General features: G+C 47.7%; 1 protein-coding gene across 3 annotated transcripts in view; it reads left to right on the forward strand.

Annotated features, from left to right (window-relative positions):
* adamts10 (ADAM metallopeptidase with thrombospondin type 1 motif, 10) overlaps positions 1-16,802 on the forward strand; it is a 40,354-nt gene that overhangs the window by 8,866 nt on the left and 14,686 nt on the right. For all 3 annotated transcript variants that reach the window (XR_012927290.1, XM_076031236.1, XM_076031237.1), the window contains exons 5-15: positions 204-406; positions 1,540-1,623; positions 3,905-4,050; positions 6,116-6,159; positions 7,546-7,651; positions 10,033-10,179; positions 10,454-10,595; positions 11,389-11,496; positions 11,748-11,893; positions 13,026-13,089; positions 13,330-13,432. Coding sequence is in view for 2 of the 3 variants with exons in the window: in XM_076031236.1 (XP_075887351.1) it covers positions 204-406; positions 1,540-1,623; positions 3,905-4,050; positions 6,116-6,159; positions 7,546-7,651; positions 10,033-10,179; positions 10,454-10,595; positions 11,389-11,496; positions 11,748-11,893; positions 13,026-13,089; positions 13,330-13,432 (1,293 nt within the window). In the remaining variant the exon portion in view is untranslated. The remainder of the gene's footprint in view (positions 1-203; positions 407-1,539; positions 1,624-3,904; positions 4,051-6,115; positions 6,160-7,545; positions 7,652-10,032; positions 10,180-10,453; positions 10,596-11,388; positions 11,497-11,747; positions 11,894-13,025; positions 13,090-13,329; positions 13,433-16,802) is intronic.

Here is a 16,802-nt window from a genome sequence, read left to right on the forward strand (position 1 = left end):
AACCCACTGCGGGCTCATTTGTAACAGCAGCCAGCGGCACCAGATTGTGGTCACGTCTGAGCTCCCCACTTGAGACTGGGTGCGATCGAGTCGGCCTTTACAGGGCGTCGCTGAAAAAAAGTCCCCATAAAAGCACGGCCCAAAAAAATGCTGAGCCAGCTCCGCGTTGGCTTTTGTCGTGTGTGATTTATTTTCCCCCTCAGACGAGAAGCCGATGAAAAGCTCGTCGTGGTGGCAGCGCACGCTCAAGACGCCGCCGCACCACGTCGGCCGCGGCCAGCTGCCCCTGAAGCGCTCGGTTAGCCGCGAGCGCTACGTGGAGACGCTGGTGGTGGCGGACAAGATGATGGTGGGCTACCACGGCCGCAGGGACATCGAGCAGTACATCCTGGCCCTCATGAATATTGTAAGTTTCTCAACGCAAAACATGCGACTGACGGTGGGAACGCAGGATTGCCTGCGATGGTGCACGGTAGATTTTTGTTTGTTTGTTTGTTTGTTTGTTTTATCGAAGTCCGACGAGCGAACATCCAAAAGTCACGGGAAAAAAAGAAAAAAAAGAAATCGCAGCTCATCTACAGCGGTTTCAGCTGCAGGCTCTTACTTGCTCCTGCAATCATCTGGCAGAAAGACTGGAGCTGGCTTGAAATACATCAGCGAAAAAGAGAAGAAAAAAAAAAAACGGCTCATGGAGCGACGTTAATAATGCTCGGAGAAAGAAAAACACCTATTTCTGGGATGACCACATGTTCCAGTCAGACAGACCGAGGCTGTATGTCATCGTCTGCTCTCCTCCTGTCCGCGGGGATCTCTTCACACACCGTTAATCACTTTAAACCGGGGTCCGTGCATGCACACACACACACACACACACACACACGCACACGCACGCACGCACGCACGCACGCATGCACACGTGTCAGGAATGTCTTTAATGAAGGGTTGGTCAGCTGCTATTGTGACAAAGCAGGTTGCATCCGGAATGTTACAGAATCCCCAAAAGCCAAAGCGGGGTGGGGAGTGTGTGTGGGGGAGGGGGGGGGGGCAAATGACTCTAATCACCACTAATGACAAAGGTCTGAGCGCAGCGTCGGCCGGTGTTAACAGTGGTTTTGTTTTGCAGCCCTGCTCCGCGGATGTTCAGCTCTTTAATAACCATCTGCGCCACTGGTGCTCCCACTTTTACCGCCCTTGTCGGCAAGCGCTTGGGCGCCCGTCGACCCACTTCAGGGTGCACCTGCGGGTGGAGTCAGAAACGTGTGCGACATGCAAAATCTTATTTGAGACAATCCGTAAAGATGTTTCAGAGAAATGTAGCCGCTGGTGATAACGAGGTGGATTTGTTAGCGAGTCAAAAAAAAAACAGTTTTTCCAGATTTGAACCGGCCAGAGCTCAACTGTTCTGCAACGTCATTCACAAATAACCCGATTGTGGCTGATTCATACGTTCGGTTCGTACACCGGTGCTGACTTTATGCTGGCCGAGCGTGGCTGCAGCTGTTTTTAAGACTGGTCTTTTCTTGTTTCTCTGGAGGTCAGGTTGCCAAACTGTTCCAGGATTCTAGCCTGGGGAATGCAGTCAACATTGTGGTGACACGGCTCATTCTGCTCATGGAAGACCAGGTAAACGAACCGCAGTAGCACGTTGCACGGCCATACATCTTGTCCTTCTCTGCCTGCTCCCGGTTCCTACGCACAGCTCTTTCCTGCCCAGGGTCTATGAGCTGCTCGTTCATGTCGCAGTTTTTCTTTCCACCACGTATTTGTTCGCTTGCTCTACTGCTGAGCTGTAAGCCGGCCTTTGCTGTTGGCACAAGAAGTTGCCTCTGATGCCTAAATATGAAAGATGAAATGACGAAGGAACCCCTCTACTAGAAATCTACTTTAACCAGTCGCTTTATTCCCTTTAGTCCCTTTATTGCTATTGGGTGTCTGTAAGTCGTTTCGTCTACGAATTGCAAATGGACGTTACTGGTCGCCATACAGCGGAGCCTTTGGGCTTCCTATGTGCTTCCTATGTGCTTCCTTTGCTCTAATTGGTAATTGGCTTGAGTGAAAGTTTCCATTGCACATCATTTACTTTACCAAGGGGGTCACTTGACTCATGTTTTCTTCCAGCTTGTCAATGAACTGCTCAGGAACTAGAAAGTCCTTCCTTGACTTATTTCGTTAGCAACACTTTTCTTGACCTGTGCTAAAACACGCGGCTCTGGCAATCGACCCTTTGTGACGTCACAAGGGGAACATTTTTGTCTAATTGGTACCCCCTCGGGTCCCCGACCATCTCGTTTTTAATCCCCTTCCAAAAGGTGCAGCTGTCCGTGAGAATCTTAGACCATGTTTTTATGGAAGGCTGTAAACAGAGGGCTAAGTACGCCGGGGTTTTTTGAGTTTCTTTGAACAATTAACGTCTAAGGCTTTGCTACGACTATGATATGTGTCAGATCTCACCCTGGTTGGTCTTGGAAGATATTTTGCCAGCTGCTTGCAAACAGCAGCTCGGTGTCGCGCACGTCCACCGACCGGGATAGAACCGGGACAGACGACTGCCCGACAGCTGCCAGCGATGCCATTGAAAACACGTGGTGGGATGTTGGGAGTGAGTCTGACCTCCGGCTGATCTGACCGGTGAATTACGGTAAATTAAAGTGGCATTACAGTGCGGTTTGGAGGTTTCCTCCGCGGCTGTCTTATTAGGGGCGCAGCTATGATTCACAGTGTTTGCGCTCCCTCAAAAGTGGGCCCTGTCGGATGTGCTCGTCCCCTGACGGGCTAGCGAGCTGGTGGCTGGCCTCATTAGCGGTGGGCGGCATTAGCGTTGTTATTCTTTCTCCACGGACCGTTGAGACTGAGAGTGATGGCAGCCTCCAAGCGGCCTGCTGCCGGTTTCCAGGGCTGGAAACGGACGAGCTGTCGGTGGAAAATAAAACCCCGGCCAGCAGTGTGCCCAGAAATGAGGGACTATGGGATGAGACAATTACTAGTTATGTCACCGCAGGCATTCCAGGGTTACGGGTCCTCGCCAGCTGTGCCTGGCGGAGCGCCCCCTCCTTCTTCTCCTCCTCGTCGCTGTGACACTCGTAAGGCTGCACAGCTCCTCCACCATGAAACAGACTCAGAGACAACTGCACTTTTAATAAAGCCGCCTTTCACCTAAACAATTCATCCCCACATCCGCTCACTCCCATTCTCATTCTGGAAGAAAACTAAAAAAAAAATGAAGCGTACAAAGAACAGAGGTTGGAGGCAACAAAGTACAAATACTTACTTACTGTACTGTTACTGTACTTACGTTGTTTTTTCAGGTATTTGTACTTTACTTGAGTCTTTATTTACTTAAGTACTCATTTGTACTACAAATGTCTGTACGTTCTAATTCTTACATTGTAAAAATGTGCTTGTTATTTTTGCGTTTAAAAGTGTTTAAATTAGTGTTCAAAATAATTCACTTATTATTATGGTTGCTTGAAGTGGAGCAGTTGACTGTGGAGTTAAATATAAAACTGGATCATATTTAAGAGGGAGATTATACTAGGATACCTCAGTTTTGGGGTTACTGTTCAGTACGTTTTCAGTACAGAGAATAATAAAAATGTACAGAATAACATTGGATCTTGTTATGAAAATTGTAAACATCTGTAAACAAGTATTCGTACTTATACTTCAGTGCAAAATGTGAATATTTTTGCCACCTCTGACTCAGAAAACGCTACCACGCAGACAGATCGACCAACATCCCAGCCACTGCAGTGCAGGAAGACGGGACCCTGCTTATCGCACTGTCGCTTTCCTAACAGCCAGCTGGCGGGAATCTCCCTTTGGCTCTGACACTGGAGCAACTTGATATTGCGTTCAACAATTTCTGACTCCTAAGATGTATTCCTTATCTTGAACTTTTCAACAGCCGACACTGGAGATCAACCACCACGCTGGAAAGTCTCTGGACAGCTTCTGTAAGTGGCAGAAAACCATCCAGCACCGGAGCAGCTACGGGAACGCCATACCAGACAACGGCATCGCCCACCACGACACTGCTGTGCTTATCACCAGGTGAGCGGAAACAACATCTGCAGCAGGGCTAAGCATATTGCTGCCATACTAAGAAAAAAAATAAGGAAAAAAAGGGTTCAGTATCACGTAATTACGTGAACAGGTAATTTTCATGTTTTTGCAGCATCATTTTCACTTCATGACATAAAAACCGTCACGTAATTACAAGAAGTTTCTCGTTTTTGCCAGACAATTTTCACATCACGTGTTGAATTGTAACAAATTGAAACGAAACGCTGCAAGGTGTAAGGCTTGTTTGCACCAGTTTGATTAAACTGTACTTTAAGCTGAGTCTGAGTCATGGTGAGATCCTGAAATTATTGAGATGCACGAAAAGATGGTCCAGTGCTCGTTTCGTTTTTGATTCATTATCATGAAATAACTTGAAAATGACCTGGTAAAAAAAAGATTACATTTTTCACCTGATTACATGACACCGAGTCTCTCACGACCTTAAAATAACGTGATAGTGTCTTCTAAAAACGTGAAAATGATCACCTAAAAATGTGAAACTTTGTCACATAATGACGTGACACTGAGCAGCAATACGCTTCCATACAATGTGTGCATGAATGTCTGCAGTGTAATTTAAAAAAAAAAACAAAAAAAAAACATTATTCTTTTTGTTATCCTGCTTCGCCGTCTCTATCCTCAAAAGGTTTTTTTGAAACATTTTTTAAATCAAAGCCAACAGTTGGAGGACCTTGCCCTGTCTGGGTTGATAATAGGTCTGGCTGCTCTGCCCAGATCCGCATCTGGACAGACGGCATAAAAAAAAAAGAGATATAGGGAAAAGGCAAACCAGTGACACATTTACTGACTTTTGAAGGCGGAAGGCGGAGGGGGAGTCGCGGGTGGGCAGAGAAATTCAGAGCGAACGGCGGAGAGAAAAAGCAGGAAATCAAAGCCGAGAGCGGCCCGGAATTTGAGAGGGTGCGCTCGATTCGTTTCCCTCTCGCCGTTTTCCCCGACTGCTGCTCCGTGCTCAGTGGCGCGGCTGTGTGGAGGATGTGCAGGGGGACAATAGCAGACGCGTGACAGTCTGACGAAACAAAAACACTGACTGCTACTGACCGCAGGAATTTGGCAGCAGCAAACAAACAAGCACGGGGGTCAACTGGAGGGGACGGGGTCAGAGCCCAGCGGCTGCAGTGTCATCCCAGTGTGTGTGTGTGTGTGTGTGTGTGTTTGTCTTTTTTTTTTTTGGAGACATGTGCTTGTGAGAACTCTCTCACGTGAGGATTTATCAAGCGCAGGATGGAGAATGTCCAGACGATGACACCACCGTCCCCGATTTCCGGCTATTGTTCTTTAAGAAGCCCATCTGCGCGCTGTCACTCTGCTCTCTCGCTGTTGGCCCCTCGTGTCTGCGTGAGAGCGTCTGCAAGCACTCGGGGAATTATGCGGGGCATCCTTGTGATGCGGAACCTGGATACAGAGAGGGAATGTCTCGCCAACGCTTCAGGATTTGTCTCGGTGAAGAGCCCGCAGAGACTGTTTTTTTGTTGTTGTTTTTTCACTCGGGAAGGCAAAGGTCGCAAGGTGGCTGGACAAATGTGCGTTTCGTCGCACTCGCTGGGATGGAATAAATGTGTCGCCGCTAGTTTAGCTGTACGAGAGGCAGCACGGCGAGGCGTTCCACCAATGGCTTCCCTGTCCGTGCTGTTGCTCGTCCTTTTAGAAAACACCACCGAGTTCTTCTCCCGGGGCTCTGGAGGGGAGCTTGCAGCAGAATGTTCCCCGGTTTCATCAGCGTTGAAAGATAAAAAAAAAAAAAAAAAAAAGAAGAAGGAAGGGTTAGAAGGAAGTTGACTGGCGACGGAATGCTAAGAATGATTGAAAACACTTTCTGTTGGAGGTTATCAACGCAAACGTGCCAGATTTCAGTTGCAATCTTGGCAATCCTGTGGCTGCACAGCGTTATTTTCAAATGGGTTTCTCAGTGTGTGTGTGTGTGTGTGTGTGCGTGCGAGGATGACGTTGACCACCTGAACTTCATTTGTTTGATGGTCCAGCTTGTATTCAATTTCAAACAGTCTGATGACTTCCCCTTTTCCATCTGCAGGTACGACATCTGCATCCAAAAAAACAAGCCCTGCGAAACCCTAGGTAATACGGCTGCAACAACACACACACACACACACACACATGCATGCAGGCGCACACACACACACACACACACACACACACACCGGCACTCGGAGACGCTGGCAGGATCCTCATTTGCATGGAGCATTCTTTCAGCTCCTAGCCTGACGCCGAATCCCAGCGTCTGGAACTCGGCACCTTTTTTGCAGATTTGTGGATTCTGTGGGATCCTTCCATGGAAAGTCTGCGAACGCTGAGGCCCGTCCAGCGCTGCAATTCATATGCTTCGCCGAGGGGCTTTCAGACTTTCCGCTCTGGGTGCAGCCTCGATTGTTACAATATCAAGCAAAACAAGCGTCTGCAGTTCACCAGCATGCGGCGGGCCTTTGTTGAGCTGATAAGGACGGTGGGCATCATATATTTATATTCCAGGAAGCCTCACTCTCTCTCGCTTTACTTTTTCCATTCTGCTGGTTGCCAGCTTGACACAACTGAGCTATTGGCTCAGGCTCGTCGTAGATGCTGATCCGCGTGTCAGTAAAACTTGCACAACTGCAAAAATTCTGCACATTTTTGAGCAGGGAACTTTTTTTTTTTTTTTTTTTTGCGTATTTTTCCACAGTTATTCACCACAACGGTTTCTCTTTTTTTTCTTTATGCATTTTCCGAGACTCTCCGCGGATCATTATTTGTTTTCCTCTTGACAAGATTGCACGCGTAGGGTTTTTTCTCCATTACAGCCAAGGAGCACTGCGAGTCAAGAGTGACATCACAAGTATGGATTGCTGCGTCCTTGTCCAAACAGCATCCCAGCATCCCTGCTGCATGTCACTCTGCGCTAGCCTGCTATTTTCTACCTAAAATGCAAATGTACTGTTTTGTTCAGTTTGTGGCCACACAGTATTTAGGTCAGGCCTGCGTCTTTCAGAGGCAACATCTCACAGATGCTCAGCTGTGCATTGCTGCGGACGTGTCATTTCGTGAGGTCACAAATCAGAGCCCTTTACTTCCCACAGAAAGTCTGTGAGTTGCATCGCAGTGCTGTCAGAACATGAGGCTGAGGCGAGAAGGCAAAATATTTTTTCATCTATTTTGAATATATTTTAATCAACATTGTTTTAGCACCACGGAAAGTTGCACTCGTGCAGCAATGGAAGAGCCCAGCTTAACCCTGACAAAGCACTTCAGACGACAACACTAGCTTTGAATATTAGAACATGCAATGTTCCTTTAACTGCTTGTTGTCGGGACTTTAAATGTTAAAGTGCCTCCACTTATTGTCAACACGAAGGTTGTACATTTTTGGGTTCAGTCCAAAAAGCCTGTGTGTGTGTGTGTGTGTGTGTGTGTGTGTGTGTGTGTGTGTGTGTGTGTGTGTGTGTGTGTGTGTGTGTGTGTGTGTGTCAGGACTGGCTCCTGTAGGCGGGATGTGTGAGCCAGAACGGAGCTGCAGCATCAACGAGGACATCGGCCTGGGAACAGCTTTCACTATCGCCCATGAGATAGGACACACGTGAGTGGAGAGCATGCACACGCACACACACATACACACACACACACACACACGCACACACATACACACGCCATAAATCGATTTCAGATCAATTTCGGGTTGGACGGGATCAGGAAGGAGAACCTCAGGCTCAGGCTGAGGGGCAGCCAGCAGCATATTAGATGTTCAGGAGATACAGTCAGAGAGTCGGGAGTCGAGGAGTCCAGGTCCTGAACGGGTCCAGAGGAAGGACAGTGAATCTAGACGGACGCTGACAAAGGAACTGGCAGGCAGGAGAGCTTGAGGAGGAGCTTGGAGGAGATTTATGGATGTAGTTAAAGTGGACATGAGGTTAGGTGGTGTAAGAGAAGAGGATGCAGTGGAGGCAGGTGATTGGCTGTGGCCGTCGCTGAAGGAAACAACCCAAATGAGAGGAAGATCAAAGTAAAGGAGTTTCCTTCCTTTTTTTTTTTAAAGTTGTAACTTCATCACTCTGTCAGTGCGTCACATACTTAGAGACCCTTCTGGCTCAGAGTGCCTGTTGCCGTCTCGACAAAGATTTAACAGATGGACCAACGACGCACAAGTTTGTTGAGTCCACTGTTGTTGTTGTTGTTGTTTTGTTTGTTTTTTTACCCTTGTCCAAGCAAATTTAGCTACATATGTCATTTTTGCTCTGTTGAGATAAGATTAGTGTTGCAGTCAAGACTGCACCGACCAAGACCAAGACCAAGACACGACCAAGACTAGAGAGTATCGAGATGGAGACAAGACCCAGACTTCATATATCAAAGAGATGCCCGTCAGTAAGACTATTAAAGACTTTTCAGAAGGACTCTTGCGTTGTATTGCAGGCTGTTCTTCATTTTTTTTTTTTAGAGAGAGATAAAATCCAGAACCGTACGCAGCCGTTTCGGAGCCCCTGTCGTCCTGCCGAAGAGACGGCAACGCAAGATGTCACCGAGCGGCTCCCCCGGGGGGGGGGTGTCGTGTCCCTCCCTCGTCCCTCTTGTCCGACCCCAAGGCAGCCCCTCCCCTCCTCGGGTTTCCACTGCGCCGACGGTTTATGCAAGCCCCTCTCGCACCATGACTCATCTGCGTCGGCTGACAATGTGCTCATAGTTAATATATTGTTTTTCTGTCCCAACTCCTCGAGAGTGGAATGAGTTGCATGTGTGGCTGAGGGAGCACCTGCGGACGCCTCTGTTTTTGACATCTAAATATCAGCGGGTGTTTTGGTCGTTTTTTGCGAGGTGCTGCTGCGATCCCTTTCTCCCGGCGAGCGTTTATCTCTGGCGTGTGCGCTCTCGCTGCGTCAGAGGCGCCGTAAATCAGGAGAAGTCACAAGTTAATCTCTGCTTTTTCACCAAAAAAAACAAAACAACAAAAAACGTTGCACTGGTCTCTTTTTTTTTTTTTTTTTTTTTCGATCGGGCCTCCAAGTTCACTCTCCACATTTATATTATGGGCTATAACTCACTAGTGTGAGCACTATTTCTTGCCTGTTATTAATCCCCCGGGCACAAATAAAATTGGACCACGTGCACTGCGTAGAATATCATTTTTTTTTGTGGAAAATTTGAGTACGATTTTAGAAGATGCTGATGACCTGTAATCATTTGACTTTGCATTGCATCACCGTACTTCCCTCAGCGGTCTTTCAGCGCTAGTCCTCAGACTTGAAGCTCTGTTTTCAGGTCCTGCGGCTCCAGAAGCTGAGTTGCAGTTTTGACTGCAGTGGAAAACTGCTTGTTGGTCACTTCGTTTGCGTTCAGCTTTCACGTGATTTTTGTTTTGGTTGTTTTTTTGTTTTGTTTTTTTAATTGTATGAATCCATGTGTGGCCCTGCGATGAACTGGCGACTTGTCCAGGGTGTCACCCTGCCTTCGCCCTAAGACAGCTGGGATAGGCTCCAGCAGAACCCCGTGACCCTGAATAGGAATGAGCGGGTATAGAAGATGAATGAATGAATGAATGAATGAATCCAAAGATATCTATAATAGATGCGATTTTGTTGTAACTCACCTACCTATTTCTATTCTATTTCTATTTCCGTCTCCGTCTCACTATTTCTTTTCAGTTAAGATTGGTAGACATTCTAAATAATTCAGTGTTTTCATGCAAACATTCGCTGTAAAAAAAAAAATGTACCTTGAAATTTCCCTGATTTGGTGATTTGATGTGATGCATCTTCTTTGTTCATTATAATATCTTCAGTTTTAGATCCAGTAGGATATAATTTGTTGTGTTAGACGACACCGACGTTCCACTTCCAACCGTAGGAGCATGTCTGTGTTTTCGATCCCAGTGATTATCCCCAGCGGTGCGTTTTTTTTCCGCCGTCCCTGCGCTTCTCAAGTCTCACTCTCAAAGTGTTGTCACCGTGTCGTGCTGGCCTTTAGGTTTGGAATGAACCACGACGGGATGGGCAACGCCTGCGGACCCCGCAGCCAGGAGACGGCCAAGCTGATGGCTGACCACATCACCATGAAGACCAACCCATTCATCTGGTCAGCCTGCAGCCGCGATTACATCACCAGCTTCCTGGAGTGAGTCAGCCCATCAGATATCTGCAAACCCACAAATAATTTGCTAATTAAATGTTTGGAAGCAAGGATTTCACTTGGATGTCGGAGCAGCATTTTTTTTTCTTTTTTTTCTTTTTTTTTTCTCCTGGTGGTCGGAGGAGCGTTTCACTGACAGATCTTAACATGAGCGAAATCCGTTTCCTGTGTAATTGTTTTGCCGCGGGCGGGCAAAACAATTTCTTAACAATTCCTAAGGCAACTTCAAAGCAGTTTCTTCTCCCGGGGTGTGCTTCAGCGCAGGGATGGGCTCCTGTCTAAACAACATCCCGCCCAAGCAGGAGTTTGTGTACCCGACCACAGCGCCGGGCCAGGCCTACGACGCAGACGAGCAGTGCCGCTTCCAGTACGGCGTCAGATCGCGGCAGTGCAAATATGCGGTCAGTGGCTTGTTACAGCGCTCTGCTTGTCATCATTTGCATCCATGCGCAGCTTTCCTGGCCCTGAGGGCGAATCCGACTTATTATTTTATCACAGGAAGTAGATTGAATGCAGACTAGTGTGGACGTGCATGGAACAGTAATCCCTCCTAATTGCCAAGTGTTGACACTGCAGCACTTTGAGTTATTAGCAAAGAAGCCATACAGCTGCGAACAGTGATCCCCCCACCCCCACCCCCCCGCACCCCACCTGATATTCTGTTCACTGCTTTCTGCAGCCTTACCAGTTGATAGATTAAAGCGCCCAAAATGATGCTGAAAATTGCCTTTTAAAAGCTGGCGTTTTACAATTTTAAATTCAAAATGCTTCTGCAGACTCGGGGTGAGCACATAAAGCTTCCCAACACAAGCAGGCTGAGCTGATTTTTTTTTTTTTTTTTATAGTTGTAAAGTTTTTTTTCAATCCCTAACCGATGTTTGCACAAGTGTTTGACTAAAACATCCGCTTTACAGTGCGGCCATCTTTTACGGCTCCAACTTTAGAGTGAGCAGACATCTGGAACGGCACACGACTTTATAGACCCATTATTATTGATACTGTGTGGTCATGGCATATGTTCACTATAAAACGAGAACCCTCGCCTCCCATGTGAGATCGACATTGTGTTGAACGGGAGCAGAGAGGGAGGTGAACGGCAGTGCAGCTTTCCACTGGAGGATTTCACATCCATACTTGTGTTGTCACAGCCTGCCAGAGTCTCACCGTCTCTCTGCTGTCCTTTTTTTACCACAGGAGGTCTGCAGCGAGCTCTGGTGCATGAGCAAGAGCAACCGCTGCATCACCAGCAGCATTCCCGCCGCGGAGGGAACCATTTGTCAGACCAACACCATAGAGAAAGGGGTAAATACACACCGTCGACCTTCTGCAAGGCGCGGTTTCTCAAGAGGAAAGAGCGAACCGCCTCACTCATCCTGAACTCGATGAAGTGTGTCAGACTTACGGGAACATTTTGATCATTTCGAGCAGAGTTTAGCAGGTTTTATCAAGTGTCCCACCCACGTTGTCATTTTCTGTGTGTGTGTGTGTGTGTGTGTGTGTGTGTGTGTGTGTGTGTGTGTGTGTGTGTGTGTGCGTGCGCGTGTGTGTTGCAGTGGTGCTACAAAAGAGTGTGCGTGGCATACGGCACCCGTCCGGAAGGCGTGGACGGAGGTTGGGGTCTGTGGTCTCCCTGGGAGGAGTGCAGCAGGACGTGTGGAGGCGGAGTTTCCTCTTCCATCAGACACTGCGACAGCCCCAGGTACGGAATTCACCCAAAAAAAGAAAAGTGTCCACTCTCATGAGAATTTCCCAACATTTGCACGAGTTTTACCTGAACGCAAGAACATTTGTGCTTCTCATTAGGAAATGAGGCAGACAGACTGGAACATTTGCAAAGAAAAATAATAAATAAACAAATGATTGGGCCACTTTGAATGTGATGGACTCGTTTGGCCCAGTTACTCTCCCAGGTCAACAGATGTTCTCTATGGGCTCCTTCCCAGGTGGACGTGTGAAATTAATAGGGGAAAATTAAATTGTGTGGATGTAGGTGTGTAGTCAGTAAAACATGAGCCTGCGCACACACGCACACACACACGCACACACACACACACACACACACACACACACACACGTGCCTGCTCCGTCAAGCACGACAACACGTGTCATCTGCGTTGCTTCCATTCCATGAGACTCAGCCTACAAAAGAAAACAGAGCGTCCATGTGGGTGAAAATCTCGGCGGTGTCCAGCATCGTCGTGTGAAACACTTCTATCATCAGACAGAGGAAGGGAATGCAAAAAATTGTTTTACTGCCGGGGCTATTTCTTTTCAGCACGCTGCCGTTGTGATTAAAGCGCCACAGATGGTTCCAATAGTCTCGGAATGACCAGTAAACTGGGCTTTCGCTCACACCCGCCGTGCCCCTCGCCTTGCTTCCATTAGCCTCCCGAGGAGCTGACCCACATCTGAAGCCAGCGCAGTTCCTCCGTTGTCATTTCCCCCCTTTTTTTTTTTTTTTTTTTTAATGTTTATTTGTTTCCCCTTTTCAGCCTCATTTGCATATTTGCTTTGGCTCCTCTCTGACAGCTGTTTGACAGTAGCGGCTCGGCCTGCTTTTCAACACGTACACATACAAACACAGCGAGAGGCGCTGCGCTATTGTCTCTGCGTAGACGGCGGAGCAACAAAAGGGAGACAGACGGCCAGATTGAAAACACACTGACGGAGGCAGCCAGTCAGCGCCGTGTGCCGACGTGACGGAGGTCAGATCTTCCCCAAATTGCACTCAGATGGGACTGACTGGCGCGACTCTCTCCCTCCCTGTGTGTGTGTGTGTGTGTGTGTGTGTGTGTGTGTGTGTGCGTGTGTGTGCGTGTGCGTGCTGCTAGGCCAACCATTGGAGGAAAGTATTGTCTGGGGGAGAGAAAGCGCTTCAGGTCCTGCAACATCGATGTAAGTACGAATCCTCTGCAGCTGCGTCGCCATCCAGTCGAGCGCCGCAGTCATCGTAGCCATAATCTGCTCGTAAATATCGTCCCCGTAGATTTATCTTGCGGCTTCTCATCGCCGTGGAGAGTCGGGTTGCAGATGTTTGTGGCCACGTTTCTCCATGTCGATGGTGTGTGTGTGTGTGTGTGTGTGTGTGTGTGTGTGTGTGTGTGTGTGTGTGTGTGTGTGTGTGTGATTTGACAGGAGTGCCCCGCAGGCTCTCGAGATTTCCGGGAGATCCAGTGCTCGGATTTTGACAGCGTTCCTTTCCGGGGGAAGTTTTACACCTGGAAGCCCTACAGGGGAGGTGAGTGAAGAAGCGTGAGGCGTTTGCGTGTCCCCGGCTTCCGCTGCTGCAACATCACTATTGATGGACAATGAGATGGTAAAAAGTGGAAAAAAATGTGACTTTTCCTTTTTTATTGGGACATTTATTTATTGGGTACATTCTCTTTATCTTTAGTTGAATCTTTATCTCCGTCAGGGTGTTACCTTCAGGAGTGGCCACAGCCAATCGTCTGCCTGTCTTCTGCATCCTCTTTCACACAGTCTTACCTCATGTCCTCTCCTCCCTGCCAGTTCCAACCCCCATCATCCTACTATGTACTGTATGTCTTCTCTGCCTATCCTCACTACAGTCCAAACCATCTCATCATCATCATCTTCTGACCTTCCAATTTTTTATATCCACAGAATATCTCACCTGCACTCTCCTCCTTTGTTGTAGTCTGTAGAAAATATATAAAATAGGTAATTGGGCAACTACAAACTATCCCTGAAACACATATTATTCTTCAAAGTTCCCGTGTTACTCTCTCTGGTTCCCCCGTGCGCACACTCACACAGTGAGACTGTGCAGCTCGCCTCACCGCAGCACGTGTGTCAGTGCTAGAAGGAGCATTCCAGCGCGTCAGTGCAGCGCAGCAGAGGTTGGTGGTTGTGAGAAGCCTCTGCAAGCAGCAGAGCAGCAACTTACGATGAGTTTGCCCCCAAATTAGCAAAGACGCGTCCAAATATTAGTCTTTAGCTATAAGAATTGATCCTAAAAACACACATAAAATAGAATAGAATGGAATAGAATTATTGTCATTGCACAACAACAAAATTCAATGCACTCACGTGCTGGGCTCAGTCAAAAAAGAAAATACTCTAAAAAACATTAAGCCACAATGAATATGCATATACAGTGTCGTCCATCCCGTCACATCCACGGAGTCATCCACTCTGTGCCACTCTATGCCTTTAAAACTGAACGCTGTATGAGGTAAAGTGTATATAAGTGCATTGCATAAAAGAAAGAGTGCGTAGCATGGATACAGTGCAGGTGGGGGCAGATATACGAATCAGTCTGCACACCACTGCTAAATAAAAAAAAAAAAAAAAGAAACAAAATAATCTGCGTTGCCGAGCTGATTTGAAAAGACTATACTCATTTTTTTTTTTTTTTTTTTATATTTTTTTGGGGGGGGGGTGCTCTGCGATCATACTGTATAGCCACATAGCTTACAGCATTAGTGAAAATTCCAGCTTGGAGACGGGTGCTCACAACTTCTTTTCAAATCAATTTGGGATCTCGGGGCTTCTTGACTCTAGAGTGACTGGAAGAGGCACCGCCGTGCTTTAACACGTCCTTTCTGTCCCAATTGCTGTGGATGTGAGGAGTCGGACGGAGACTCTGTGTGTGCGTGTGTGTGTGTGGAGAGAGAGAGAGAGAAAGTGGGACGGCATGAGATGAAATCGAGGCTGCAGACTCCCCTCCTGTCTGGTCGGCAGATGCTGGGCCGCGGAGAGCCACACGTCCCACAATTCCATGCGAGAATTCCTCGCTCCTGATGAGCACTACATTGGATGTGAAAGATAAATAGTTTCAACGACATAACTGCTTTTAATCTATCTCCCCAACAACATAATGGTTTACAGAGACGGCCGGGCCGGCCAAATTCAACTTCAGGCAACAAGTGCTCCTTTCATCAAGTCAGCTGATTTTACAATGGAAATCCCTTGCAGCTGTTAAAATAGGAGCCGCGCCAGAGATTCTGCCCCGTGTTAAGGCCAGATCGCTACAGCCCAGCCCTGTCCCTCTGCTCTGCAGCCCTCTCACTCTCCTCACATTCCAGTCTCCGCTTTCTGCCGCTCCAACTCGCAGTGGGCTAATCGATCAATCAGCGAGACAACTTTATTGATCCCACTCGGGTCAATTAGTTAAGAACAGCTTGCGCGCGACGACTACACGCGTGACGCACAGCACACATACGTATCCAAACGAAACAAAAGAAAGACTTCCAGATATTCCTCCCTCCGCACAGCCCATCAAGGGCACCAGCAGCTGAGGAATCAAGTTGGATGGAATATGCATTGTCACATGATAAATACGTAGCTAATGGATACAATGTACAGGACAGTGTACAGTGAAATACAGCAGAGAGACACAATGTGGAGAGCTGAAAAGTGAGACAGAACCTTGTGCTGCGGGCACCTGCCCTGCGAGGCTGCGCTACTTTCTCTCCCAGTCATGTGTTTTCGATCGCAAACGCAGCTCTCTGAATTGCTCTGATGATTTTTGAACAGATTCACACATTGTTGTCCAAGTTGTTCCCGCCCTCTGCCACCAAATGAAACAGAAAGAGGCTAAATTCATCATCGGAAATTGAATTGAAGACAGTGCAGGAGGCTGACAGTTTACGGAGAAGTGGAATCTCCGTGCGTCCTTCTCCTCCCGCTGTTCGCAGAGAGAATTTCTAATGGTAGATATTCCAGATAGTGGGAATCGGATGACTGCCAAGAGACACGAGGGCTGAGGAAGTGCTCTCTGTGTCCTGTAAGTCGTGTCAAGGGGATTTCTCTGTGGTTTTTGTGCCATGCAGCCACACTGACCTGTACGCTGATCTTTGTGACATGATGGTGAACTTGGGGAGTCAGCCATGTCACAAAGCTCTTTGCCTCACAGTGTGGATACAATGGCTCTGGGGGGGGGGTTTTCTTGCGGCAGTGTTCTCTCGGAGAGACTATGACCACCTGAGCAGGCACTGTGTAGGTTTCCAGCTCGGGGTTTTTCATGTGAATTTGGGAGTGTCACACTGGTGGAAGGTGAGGGAATGGGCAATGCTTAATAATTATTTAAGGACGCAATCCTGTTTGCCAAAACATCTTGAGATGGACTCGAATTGAATGGAATTCCTGCCGCCTCTCCAGTTTTGACTTTTTCAGCCACTTATTTTGTTTCCACTTTGCAACATCCACTTCCTACACACTGTGTTAAAACCAAATTACAGCATGTTGGGATCATCCGGAAAAATCAGCGTACATCATCTGCTGCGACTCACTTTTCTTTCCAGTTGCAAAAAAAAAAAAAAGAAGAAGAAAAAAGAAGCTTCTATTTGAGAGGGAAACCAGACTCTCTCTCTTTCTCCTCCTCTTGCCCCTTTTTATTAGCCCTCGCTGCTCCATTTCCTATAAATGTCGCTCTCCCACTTTTGGTTATATTGCGCAATCACTTTTCCTCTTGCCTCCCTCTGCCTCTCCCGCGTCCCTTGTCATGACGCTCAGAGCAGCAGCAGCAGCAGCAGCAGCAGCGTTGGTCTTTCCCTCTCCACTCAGGCAGCCAAGGACAGTTCATTAAAACGCTCTGTCAGAGCTACTATTTCTTTTTACGCACTGCTTCTCCATACTTGCTGCTC

The sequence above is a fragment of the Nelusetta ayraudi genome, unplaced genomic scaffold, assembly GCF_046127955.1.
Source record: "Nelusetta ayraudi isolate G7.1 ecotype Tasmania unplaced genomic scaffold, CSIRO-AGI_Nayr_v1 ptg000032l, whole genome shotgun sequence".
Taxonomy (NCBI): Eukaryota; Metazoa; Chordata; class Actinopteri; order Tetraodontiformes; family Monacanthidae; genus Nelusetta; species Nelusetta ayraudi.